This window comes from Alligator mississippiensis, chromosome 3 (genome assembly GCF_030867095.1).
Source record: "Alligator mississippiensis isolate rAllMis1 chromosome 3, rAllMis1, whole genome shotgun sequence".
NCBI classification, from domain to species: domain Eukaryota; kingdom Metazoa; phylum Chordata; order Crocodylia; family Alligatoridae; genus Alligator; species Alligator mississippiensis.
In genome coordinates this window covers 72,158,252-72,171,165 of record NC_081826.1, presented here as the reverse complement: position 1 = coordinate 72,171,165, position 12,914 = coordinate 72,158,252, and the positions used below count along the sequence as shown (strand labels likewise).

General features: G+C 40.8%; 1 protein-coding gene across 1 annotated transcript in view; it reads left to right on the top strand.

Moving 5' to 3' along the window:
• XKR4 (XK related 4) overlaps positions 1-9,400 on the top strand; it is a 338,005-nt gene extending 328,605 nt beyond the window's left edge. Inside the window, exon 3 of the mRNA XM_019498521.2 lies at positions 6,326-9,400. Coding sequence (XP_019354066.2) covers positions 6,326-7,272 — 947 coding nt within the window. The 3' untranslated portion in view covers positions 7,273-9,400. The remainder of the gene's footprint in view (positions 1-6,325) is intronic.
• The last annotated feature ends 3,514 nt before the right edge of the window (positions 9,401-12,914 follow it).

Here is a 12,914-nt window from a genome sequence, read left to right as displayed (position 1 = left end):
CCAGCAGCCTAGGCTCTCTGGGGAGCTCCCACACACAACAGTCCCCTTCAGCCACTGCCTCTTTTCTGCCACCAAGCCCAGGGTTTTTATAGTTCTGGCCTGCCCCTTCCAGTCACCCGGCTAGCTGGCCAGGCTCAGCTTTTAACCCCTTCCCTGCCAGCAGGCTGTGCCTGGAAAGTTCTGGTCTTAAAGGGACCGACCTACCTTTTGGTAACAGGGATAGAGTTCCCTGTTACAGGCCCGTTTCTCACACTCCTAGTCAGTAGATGTCTGAATTAGCATTTTGTGTAGATAAATGAGAGTACATGTATATGAGACTGTTGGGTGAGATTTGGGGGATTTGGTGTGAGGTGTCATCAGTGTGACACTCAGCTCTTTTCCTGTCTTTCATCTAACCTAGGCTCTGCAGTCTCAGTCTTTTCCCAATACCTAACTGCAGTATAGGACTGGATGCAAATGAATCGATTGAAGGTGAATCCAGAAAAGACGGAGGTGATGGTACTGGGCAGTCTGCATGGCCTGGGTGGTATTGGAGCATTTACCATTGATGGGATTCAGCTTTCTCTTGCCAGGCAGGTTCACAGCCTTGAGGTGCCCCTGAATCCTCCACTGTACCTGGATCTTCAAGTGGCAGCAGTGGCTAGGACCACCTTTCACCAACTCCATCTGGTGAAAAGAAGGCTGTAACCCTGTCTTTCTGATGTGAATCTGGCACCTTCATCTATATTTTTGTAACCTTGGGGATAGACTGTTTCAGTGCTCTCTACATAGGACTGCCCTTGAAGACTGCCCAGAAGCTGCATCCAGTGTGGAATATGTCAGCCCACCTTCTTACTGGGGTGGGTCACCAGGAGCACATACTATCAGTGCCCCAGAACCTGCACTGGCTCCCAGTAGCTTTTCAGGTAGAATTCAGTGTGCTTCTTACACCTACAAGGCCATAACAGGCTGGGTCATATGTACCCTAAGGACTGTCTTCTCTCTTATGCCCCTTCTCGATCCATAAGGTCAGCAAAGAACAACCTCCTCAAGTAGCACCAGTACACTAATTCTATTTGGTGAAAACACATGTGAGGCTGTTCTCAGGGGTTGCTCCTCAGCTCCAAAACTCCCTCCCACCAAAGCCCCAGTGTGTACACCTTTCAGAAGTGCTATAAGCCCTTTCTATTTGAACAGGCATGTAGCAAGCCAGTCTAAGATGGCTCTCCTCCCTCAGGAGAGGAGGAGAGTTGTTTTATATTCTATTTTAATAATCTTCTTGCTTTTATTAGTTATATTATTCTCTTGATTTTTTTTCTCTTGTACATTCTCTTGTTTTATACACTATTTTGTTCTTTTACTAAAAAACACCCTAAGTCTTTGTAGGGAAAGGTGGCATATACATCCAATAAATAAAGACTAAGGCCTAAACTACTGTTATTATCAAACTCAGTGATTCAACAATCTATCAGATAGCATAATCACAGGAACGATCTTTAAATAAATGCTTTTATTCTATAGTTATTGATGAGGTTGATGAGGGAAGGTAGCAGCAAACAAGAAAAGAACCCATTGGAAAAAAGTGGTCACAAAAGCTAATCCAGGTAATGGGATAAGAATCTATACTCCCTGTTTAAACCATACTTAACATAATCCAGTCTGTGAATGATTCTTGTTCCACAATTTCCTGGGTTTTTTTAATGTTTTTGCCTGAATACAAGAGTCCTGAGGTCAGCTATAGAATGTCCAGGGAGGTTAAAATGTTCTGCCATGGACCTTTGTTTCTTTCTGTAACAGATGTCAGATAAGTATTCATTCATTCTTACCTGTAGAGATCTGTCTGATGTAGGCATCATTCACTGCCTAGACCACATTGGCCCCATTGTCGGTGACTATGAATCCATGGCTGAGCCTGCCCTGCCCAACGAGCCACCCCTGCACCGTGTGGTTCATGGCCACCATGATCTGCCTTGCCATGTGGGACCCATCCATCACTTCTGCTTGAAGGAGAGCACACTGATGCCCTGACTGATTGTACCAGTGCCCTGTGAGGGAGAGATAAGCATGCTTTCCACCCCGGCTGCTCCAGATGTCTGAGGTGAAGTGCAAGGCTACCTGCAGGCTTACCTTCCACAGTTCCTCTCTAAAGTACACCCTGCATGCCTCATACAGGGAGGGCACCATCATCCTGCTAAAGGTGGTGCATGCAGACACTTAGTATGATGGGGCCACAAGCGCTATGAGCTGCTTAAACCCTAGCCCCTCAACAAAGAAGGGCTGGCTATCTAAAATAAGCATTTCCCCAGCTCTGGGTGACCTCACTTGCCTTCAGAACATGCCCCCCTTTGTCTCCACCTTTCTTCCACTGGTCCAGAGTGGCCTGCCTCTGCTTCTTGAGGATGGGGGCTTTGGAGCGAGAAGGGGACTTCTTTTTGGGCATGTTCCCACTGGTGCCAGGCTGAGGAGGAACAAGGGCAAGGGGGTACTGCCTCCTGAGATGCAGCAGCATTGTTGTGGTGGCAAAGTGTCTCACTTCCTTGCCCAGGCTGATCTGCCTTCAGCAGTGCTGCCAGGTAGAATACCTGGGATCATCTGCCACCTCAAAATGTTCCCACACTACACTACTCACCCGCTTCTGGGTTGAGGGTGGACATACCTTATCCCCCTCCTTACCAGGCAGAGACACAACAACAGGAGGAGCTGAGCCACCCACCCCCACAACTTCCTCTGAAGTGCCTTCCAGAGAAGGAGACCTGCCTCTAGGGGAACTTTGTGGACTACAAACTCAGCTTCCCCCTCTTTCCCCATGCTTTCCTTCACTATGGCCCTCAGCTCCTCCTCTGGCACTGGAAGGTTCACGCTGGGAACTGAAATTGGGGTGGAGAATGTCATTCTACTGCTGGTTAGTGGTGGCGGTACAGGTCAGGTACTGCTATCACATCTTTGCTCCCACTAGCAGCAGAAGACTCATCCCTGCTAGGGAAGAGGGTGTATCTATGTTTGGGGTGGGGGGAACTGGCAGCTCTCCCTCTCGCTTCCCTGCCAGAAGGCCTAGCACCTGCCTTTCCAGCACGCTTCATAATGCCTTGAAGCCTTTCAGATACTGCTGCTCCAAGAGGGACACAGCTCACAAAAGGCACAGATTGCTTCAGACACAACTTTATATGTTGTTTCTATGTCCCTCCCCCAGAGCACTGTGATTGGAAGGGAACTCAAAGAATGACCACAGTCACTGGCCAGCTACAGATATCAATATCATACCAGTCTTTCCCCCCCTCTCAGCCTTTTCCATACATGGAAAATCACCCCTTAAGCATTCCCTCTAAGCAGCGCACTCATGCCGCACAGCCATGCGCACCATGCAGCTAAGAGGGAATGCTGCACCCCATCCCCCTCCCTCTTCTCAGTTTCTGTTTGCTGCAAGCCTTCCAAATCTCCGAATCTCTCTGAATCAATTCAGAGGCTTCCGATTCAATTCAGACCTTTTAATGGGTCTCCCAATTCAATGCGGATTCGGGGATTCGGCTGCCAATTCAGGCCGAATCTCCTCCAAATCAAATCAGCTACTGAGCTTTGCACAGCCCTAGTATTTGGTGCACTCAATACCACATTTTGGAATAGATCTGTGAATGATCCATGGATCCTGATGGCTTTCTTGTGTGGAGTGTTGATTGTTCTGGCAGTAGATAGCTAACCTCTGCATTTCACAGGTGATAACAACACTACTCGTGAACACTGTTTTACAGAATATTTTGTTCCATCTGCTACTTAGTTCTGTTTCCCTGACAGAAACCTGAGAAAGGGTACTTTGATATCCACAAGTTTGCCTATGTCTGTCTTAATCATGCAGTTTGTCCATTAAAACAGGTTTTCTTTCCTTCCAAACTTTTGTGTTTTCAGCATAACTATAAACATTTTTTTACAGATGAAGAATTTTCATAAAACACTGCTTCATCCATATCCATTTTAGAGCGAAAAAGACTTTGTTTGTTTAACAAATATGAAATCAGCTCTACAAAAAGCAATTAAGATTTTGTGTTATAAAGTAGGGTAACTCTATTATCTGTATAAGATAAAACAGCTCTTTTAAATGTGGTCATAATTCAGGAATTTCATTCTGTGGGAAATGCCAATATTTCAAATTTTTCCTTTATCCCATATTAGAATAAAAAGCCAAAATTGTGAAATTTCCGGAAAAATTAAAATTCTGGAAAAAATTACTTGGAAATATTAAAATGACCATATTAAAAATGTAATGAGGACAAAGAATTTATGTTCAATAAGGCTGAAATGCTCTGTTTCAACTTTAGTTCAACTTAAAAGAACTTTAAAAAACCAATGTAAAACTCAAAAAGAAGTATTTTGGTGTTGAAAATGCTGAGAAAAGTTATAGTTCCTGCAAAACATTTTGGCTTCACTGACTCAGCATTTTAAAACAGAAAACTCCTACACTGAAAAATGTCCATCCAATTCTGATGCATATATTATGTTAGACTTTATATATAAGGGTATGCATTGTAATTTTAAGAAAATGTAAACCTTCTTAAATTCCAGTTAGTTTGTGTTTTTATCATATGGGATTAGATGTGTGCCAGTGCTTAGAAATTAAATTAAAAGTGTTTGTTTTACAATGACTACTAATGTGTACTTAATAATTAACTGCTATGTGGATTTATCCAAAACAGTGAAAACTCTTTAAAATAACTGTACAGTAGAACCTTGTTAATTTGTGCTATTGAATTTTGCGAGTAAGGGTAGATCTAAATTGTTCTCATAGGTGCCTCCATTTAGGTGAGCAACAGCTAAAAAATGTGTGTTTTACCCCAGAAAGGCAAACCAAAATGACAGAATTAGGTATGGAGGATCCCTATTCGATCAATGGAGTTATCTCTGTACTTCTGTTATCTCAGTATCCAGAGCACCCCAAAGGGAAATGCCTTTTTTCATTGCAACAGAACCATTCAGTTCAGTGGAAAGTGCAGCACCCTTCAGTCTTGGACATATCCAGTGGAGATGCCCAGTCCATGCTCCCAGGATGTTCTTGCTAGTTAAAATGAAGAAATAACACTGACACAGAGACCCGACCCTCCCCAGACTAGCCCCAGCCCATGGGAGTGTTCTCATCACTGAGCTGAAGTAATGCTCCAACTTGCTTTCAGTCTTTCTGGCCTTTTAGTCCCATGAAACTTGCACTCTTCTTGAACCTGCCCCGGTAGCCCAGGTTCAACAGGAAAAGTGTTCCTCAGCCTCATAGTTAGGCTCAGCAACAGAAGTGGTTTCAAATCACTTCAAGAATCCAGGTCACCCATCTCCTGTGTGTGTGCTTTAACAACTAGGCTATTGGGCAAAAAGTGAGCGCCAACACTACGTTTAACAAAGAAAGATACTGAGTGCTGCTCTTTACAAGCACAGTTAATGATAGTCAATTCTTAGGCATGCACTGTAGCTACCTAGCACAGTGGGATCTAAGATGGATGTTGTGCATCTCCCAGATCTCATTTGGATCACAGCAAAGCTTAGGCAGATGTTTTGGTGTTTTGCTCTGAATACTTTTTGAAATTATTCAAAAACATCAGCCTAGGCATCTAGTGATTTTTTTAGGACAACATGGATGTTCCTATTGAATGTAGGCACTTAAGTGGTTTGGCAGCCTCAGAAGAATTTTTTTTATGACTTAGTCACCTAAATTCTATTTACCAGGGTGCCCCTAGGAGTAACTAGTTATAATGGGTACAAACTAGTGGAGAGTAGATTCAAGTTAGACATTAGGAAGAAATTTTTCACAGTAAGGGTGGCCAGAATCTGGAATGGGCTGCCAAGAGTGGTGGTGCTATCACCTAACTTAGAGGTCTTCTAGAGGAGGCTAGATAGGAACCTGGCTGGGGGTCGTCTGACCTCAGTCCGTTTCCTGCCTGGGGCAGGGGGTCAGACACGATGATCCTTCAGGGCCCCTTCCAAGACTACAATTTATGAATCTATGAATCTACCAAAGTCCTATTTAGGCACATATAGAAGTGATTTGAATCTGGTTCTAAGTTACCAAAAACAAGAAAAAGACAAAGATAAGGGAAAGTGTCACATAACATATTTTATATTGTTGATTCTAGGATTGTTTTATTCATTATAATGTATACTACCATATAATACAGTCCATATTGTAAAAATAATGAAACACCAATAATAAGAGATCTTCTGTCATTGAAAAATAGGGAGCTGGTAACAATTTCTTGTGGGAATTTAAAAGGGTGTATTTACAGCAGTTGGGTTACAGAGGTTCTACTGTTTTTTCAGTGATTCCAATTCAGATCTTATTAATTCTTTACTACATCTTCTATTTTTTTTCTAGGTCTTACTGCTGCAGCATCTCTTGTATCCCTGGCTTGGGCTTTGGCTTCCTATCAAAAAGCCCTGCGTGACTCCCGCGATGACAAGAAACCCATCAGTTACATGGCTGTTATAATTCAGTTTTGCTGGCATTTCTTCACAATTGCAGCCAGGGTCATTACTTTTGCTCTGTTTGCCTCAGTTTTCCAGCTATACTTTGGGATCTTCATCGTCCTCCACTGGTGTATCATGACCTTTTGGATTGTCCATTGTGAGACAGAATTCTGCATCACCAAATGGGAAGAGATAGTGTTCGACATGGTTGTTGGAATAATCTATATCTTTAGTTGGTTCAATGTCAAGGAAGGAAGGACACGCTGCAGGCTTTTCATTTATTATTTTGTGATCCTTTTGGAAAACACCGCCTTGAGTGCTCTCTGGTATCGGTACAAAGTCCCACCAATTTCTGATGCATTCGCCATACCAGCACTGTGTGTGGTGTTCAGCAGCTTTTTAACAGGCATTGTTTTTATGCTGATGTACTATGCCTTCTTTCATCCCAATGGACCAAGATTTGGGCAGTCACCAAGCTGTGCTTGTGAGGACCCTGTAGCTGCCTTCACTCTGCCCCCAGAAGTGGCAACAAACACTCTAAGGTCTATCTCTAACAATCGGAGTGTCACAAGTGACCGGGACCAGAAGTTTGCAGAGAGGGATGGGTGTGTGCCTGTCTTTCAGGTGAGGCCCACTGCACCTTCTACGCCTTCCTCCCGGCCACCAAGGATTGAAGAATCAGTCATTAAAATTGATCTCTTCAGAAACAGGTACCCAGCATGGGAAAGACATGTGTTGGACAGAAGCCTAAGAAAAGCTATCTTAGCATTTGAATGTTCCCCTGCTCCTCCACGGCTACAATATAAAGATGATGCCCTTATCCAGGAGCGCTTGGAATATGAAACCACATTATAAAAAAAAAAAAAAAAGTGAAGACTTGAAAAAGTTACTACGTTACAGTCCAAGTTAGGGGTTGACAGTAGGGCTGTGGCAATAACTAAACTGCATACTACAATAGAGAAACAAGCAGTAGTGTTCTTAGTCTGGCTATCATCATGATTATCATTTGATCCACAGTATGCAGTCTCTCTGCAGTACGCTGATAAAGCAGCCTCACCTGAGACTATCAGAAAAACCAATTACTTCAACAGGGATATAAACCCCGGGGCCATGACTCCTTGCTGCTATGAAACTCAACTGCACAGTACTTACAATCAAAACAACAGGAAGGTTCTGATGAAAGCTTTCAACATTGACCAGTAGTGCATTTTATTTTAGAAATGAATTATTGATATTTGCATATTCATTGACAAATGAAAACACCTTGGCAAAATAGCTTAGTTGTACCATATAATAATATTGCTGTTATGAAAACTGATTTCTGCAAAAATGACAGGGGTATAATCCTCAACTCTCCAGCAGATAAACTATTCAGTTTAGAACAGATTTGCAAAATAGTTCTCAATCAAAAAGTACATCATCATGTTTGCAAACCAATCAATGCAAAATAAGCTAAATTTCAGTGAAATGGGGCATAAGCATTAGCACCAATCAAACTGTTAGTTTTCTATTGAAGTCAAGATTCTTTTTAATTACAATTTCAGTTGAAGAAGTTTCTTTTGACAGAAATCCTATGCAGCTCACTTCTGCTTTTCAGGAGAAACAATGAGCTCTCGCACTTAGTGATGTAATTAAATGATAATCATGATTCAGTATTCAATTTGCAAAAAAAATATAAAAATAGAAAGAACAAGCTTTCATAGGTTTCGTACTCTAGACCTTTGGAGGACCACATTCAGATTTTAAGAGGAAACATCAGGAAATGAACATACTAATTTAAATCTGTTTCAGGACTCAGAATGCATGGCTCTGTGTGTGAATGTATGCAGGTGTGATCAGAGACTGTGACATGCCATACCCTTCTAGTGCCAAACACTGTATGTCTACAAGATTGATATTATTGCCTGAGAGACAGAAAATGAGTGGCATGAGCCCTACAAGAGCAGGAAGCAGAAAAGAACAATCAAGTTATCCACGTGTACAGACAGCTCTGTTTTTACCCCATCCAAGGTGAAAGTGATGTCTTTTTAGAGGCTTTCAGCCACCTGTTAGTAAGTATATTTAGTAAAGTACAATAAAACCAAGCTATGTGGAAGACCTTCTTGAACTTGTTCAAGACATATTTCCATATCTATCTAAAATTACATTGAATCACTTATAAAAGAGTGTTTTTGCTGCAAGCTTTTGGGTTTTAAATACCTCCCTAAGTCAAGTCAACCATAACCTTCTTTATGTTAAAAGTATCCCCTGATGGTGCTTTCAGATGCATTAAAGGTGCAAGTCAAAATTTGATAGTATTTTTTTTAAAGCTGGTGCAGAGTGAATAACTCATGGATTATTTCAATATTTTTGTAAAATAACAATGTGGTATACAAAGGTGTTACTTTTTATAAACTTCAAATCTTTTAATACATCACATTCTCTTTAATAACTTCAATTTTAAGAATTGATCCATGAATTATATCAACTAACTTCTGCAGGTTGATATAAACATGATTTTCACACTTTATGATTTATTTTGCAGTGTAATGTCATATGAAAGCCAACATGGGTACTTTTAGACAATTCTAGAGCGAGTGAATCCTGTTTCAAGTATAGGTGGTTTGTAAAGACACCAAAGGTTTTCCATAAGAAACAACTCAATATAAATATTTCCATCCATTTTAGGAGAGTGAAACAGAACTGAAGATTTGCTGTTTTAAGCGACATTGTCAGGAGGCAGAAAAGTTGGTGATTTGGTATTTTAACCTTCATGTCCGGTGTAGTCACTGCTGTATATGCTGCTGGAAAAGTTCAGTTGTTCCTTTTATTATATTTGTAATATATGAAATAGCAGAGGTTACACAGTACATGTTTCTTTGTATGCATTCAGTTAGCCATTTTTAAAGTTGATTTTTTTTTTTATTATTGGTGAAATGTTTGACACCTGCTTTCTTTGCTGGGGCAAGATCCTTAAAATAAACTGTTTGTAAAAGTGCAGGAATTGACAGACCGGAAAAAATTGTAGCTATCACCCAAACATGAAGATTTTCTTATGTACTTATAAATAAATGCAGACAGTTACATGCAATTTTTAAAATAAAAAATTGAACACAGAATTTTGTATGAAGAGATTGACCACTTTCCATAGTGGTTCAGTTCACTATTCAATAATCTTATTTTGTCAGAAAGTACACCACTGCTACAGTCAGTTAAAAAGAATTTAGGAGTGAAACTCCTAATTTGTCTAATCAAATTCAGTAGTGTTTTCATTCCATAAGCAAATGCATGATTACTATAAGAAAGAAGTAGACTTTATTTCCTCAGATAAAATAATCCCAAGTTTCTGTCTTATTTGAAACATCATTTTTCTTGAAAAGTGTTCTAGCAGTACACTTCTACTCAAACAATTTAAAATTATACCACATGGGAAAAGTCAATGGGCAGTGCTTTTCTAAGTCTTGGTTTGAGTGATGACTTACAGGATCATTTTGTTTAAAAAGACCATTTTCAAGGCCAAAATTTGACTTGCATTGCAAGGTTTTTGAGTTAAAGTGGTTTTGGGAATATGTGGGTGCTATTTTATGCTTTTTTCCACTTCCTACAACTAAATTCCTCTATTCTCCCATGATTTTTCTACTTTATAGATATCATTAAAAAACACAGCTTTTTTTAAAACAAGTTATTGTAGGTCCTAATATAAATAATTATATGCATGCTGTTAGAAAAGGTAGTCCATATATACAGCTTATTTCTGTAGTTAACTCAAGTCAGATATAGGGAAAAAGAAGCATTTTATAGTAAGTCAAATTTTGGTCCCAAAGTAATTTATCCATCATAAATCTTCAGTGCTTGCATCCAATTCCTGAAAATGAAGGTGGCCAAAAACCTTTGATTCACAAGTGTCAGACCCCAGAGGAAGAGCAGGGCCCTTATGAGTGTATCTACACATCGCTGTACACCAACGTTGCAACAGTGCTGTGCTTCACTACTTCCTTTTGGAAGTACTAAAGCCCGTACTGCACCATGTGCACAGTGCACTGTTAGTTTTCACCACTACTTTGCCATAGCAGTGTGCTAAAACGGGAGTGCGCAACTACACAATCACATGCCAATCATGTGTACACTCGTGTGCTAGCTACAGCAATGTAGGGTGATGTGTAGATGCACCCTATGTGTTCTAACCCCAATAGCTGAGTGGCTAGGGTACTTATCTAGAAAACTAACAGCAAAGATTCAAGACTTCCCCTCACTTAAAAATCCTGCTAACTTCCCAGCACAGTGTTCTAACCACCACACACAGTTCAGGTATTCTCCAACCCTCCTTTTAAGTCTGGGCAGCCAAGAGAGGAAGGTATGTGGGGCCAAGAGGAAAAGAAAAAGCTTGATTGCATATGGCTTAATAATATGGTTATCCCTCTTGAAGGGATATGGCCAGAGGCTATAACCTGGACCCTTGCTTTCAGTATGGCAGAAACTTTCTTCTATCCATTTTATCCACTGAATAGTGCGTAGACCAGGGGTGAGCAAAATGCGGCCTGTGGGCTGGATGCGGCCCACCAGGCCATTCTATCCGGCCTGTGGGGCCCCTAAAAATTTTAGAAAATTAATATTTATCTGCCCCTGGCTGCCTGTCATGCAGCCCTCAATGGCTTACCAACACTCAGTAAGTGGCCCTCTGCCCAAAATAATTGCCCACTTCTGACGTAGAAGGTGTAGTGGCTTAGCTTCAAAAGGAGCACTGGAGAGGGTTTGGATCATGCCTATGGCATAATATTTAGACCACTGTACTGGGAAATCAGAAGAGCATAGCTTTAAATCCCCTGGACAAAGGGAGCCCAAAACCTAGGTGTCTGACTTCCTGGGCAGGTACCTTAACCACTCAGCTACTGGGGCTAAAACATAGGAGAGCGTCCCCTCCTGCCTTTTTTTCTGGAACTTACACACAAATATGTGCACATGTGGCTGTGCTAGATGCATACTAGTGTGTAGTCCTACTGTGCACACTCAGTCTGTGCCCTCAGAGTTATGCAGCCACTGCATAAAGCAGAGGCCAAATATGGTCCAATATGACCAGAAGCCTGCCATTTTGACACATAAAAGGAGGAGCATTACACCTATGGTTTATTATCTTGTGTGGGCACATAAAGTCAAGGTAAATAATAATAAGAAAAAATATAGAGAGGTTATCAATATTGAATCCAGCCTATTCAAGAGATCTTTGTACTTCCTTATGAACAGTTAATAATCAGCATGCACTATTCTTTTTTACCACAAAGTATAGCTTTAGATTCACCAATCAAGCTCAAATAGGACAGCAATCGGAAACAGTAAAACACTAAAACAAACTTTTTGTTTCTGAGACAATGAAAAACCAGTCCTTTAACATTCTATTCCTGAATAATATGAAAGAAAGCTCTATATGAAACGTCTTTCCTCTGCTTGAGGAGGAATTGTATTGCCACATCTGTTGATTTATTATAAATGAATTTCATATTACTATTGCCCTTTTCATCTGTACACATTTGCCATTGGAAGTAAATTGCAATGTATCTGTTTAAATATTCTTTCCTAGAATGTGAGTAATCAAAAGTTTGTGGCTTTTTTATGTTATAGAAAAGACATTTTATGTAACTGCACACCCATCAAATTAGATACATGAAAAGCATCATGCAGTTCCTACTGGAACATTCTGAAAAGATTTCAGATACTCCCAGGTAAAAAACCATATAGTGATAATTAAAAGGTTTTAAAGTTATTCTTCATTCTTCATATTTTCCTTAAAACCATTAAAAAGCAACACGCAATATCAAGAAGTGGTGCAGGCACCTACTCTGGACACATTCAAGAAACGCTTGGATGCTTATCTTGCTGGGGTCCTTTGACCCTAGCTGACTTCCTGCCCCTGGGGCAGGGGGCTGGACTTGATGATTTACGAGGTCCCTTCCAGCCCTATTGTCTATGAAATCTATGAAAATCTATGAGTGTTACATGGTTATATCACTGCTTCAACTAATAATGCTGCTATCTTTTAGCTGCTTGCTTTCTGAAATTGTGTAGTTCAAAGAAACTGGAATGCTGCAGTTTACTCTGGCTCTGAACCACTTGCGCTGGCCTGCACAATGCCAAGGAAATGACTTCAGCATATTGCTGGAGTGCCACTAATGCCTTTCTTGCTCCTGTGCATGGTAGAAGACAGAGTAAATTGCATTCATCCAAGCTGAAATGACGGACAAGCATCCACCTAACCAAGTTTATTTAGGCTCAGCTACTACAAAGGGTGCAAGATGAAAATAATCACAACATGTCTGTGAATTAACAAGCTCAACACTATAATTACTAATTCTATAGTACAACACTGAAGAATGCGGGAATAATTGTATAAGAACACAATAAGCCATTTAATTTTGCTAATTGTAGCAATTAGACTTGCTTACATGAAGCCTGCTCCCTTAGTAGAAACAGGGCCGAATTAACCCTCATGGGCCTGGTCTTTCCCTTTAGTGGGCCCTAGGCAA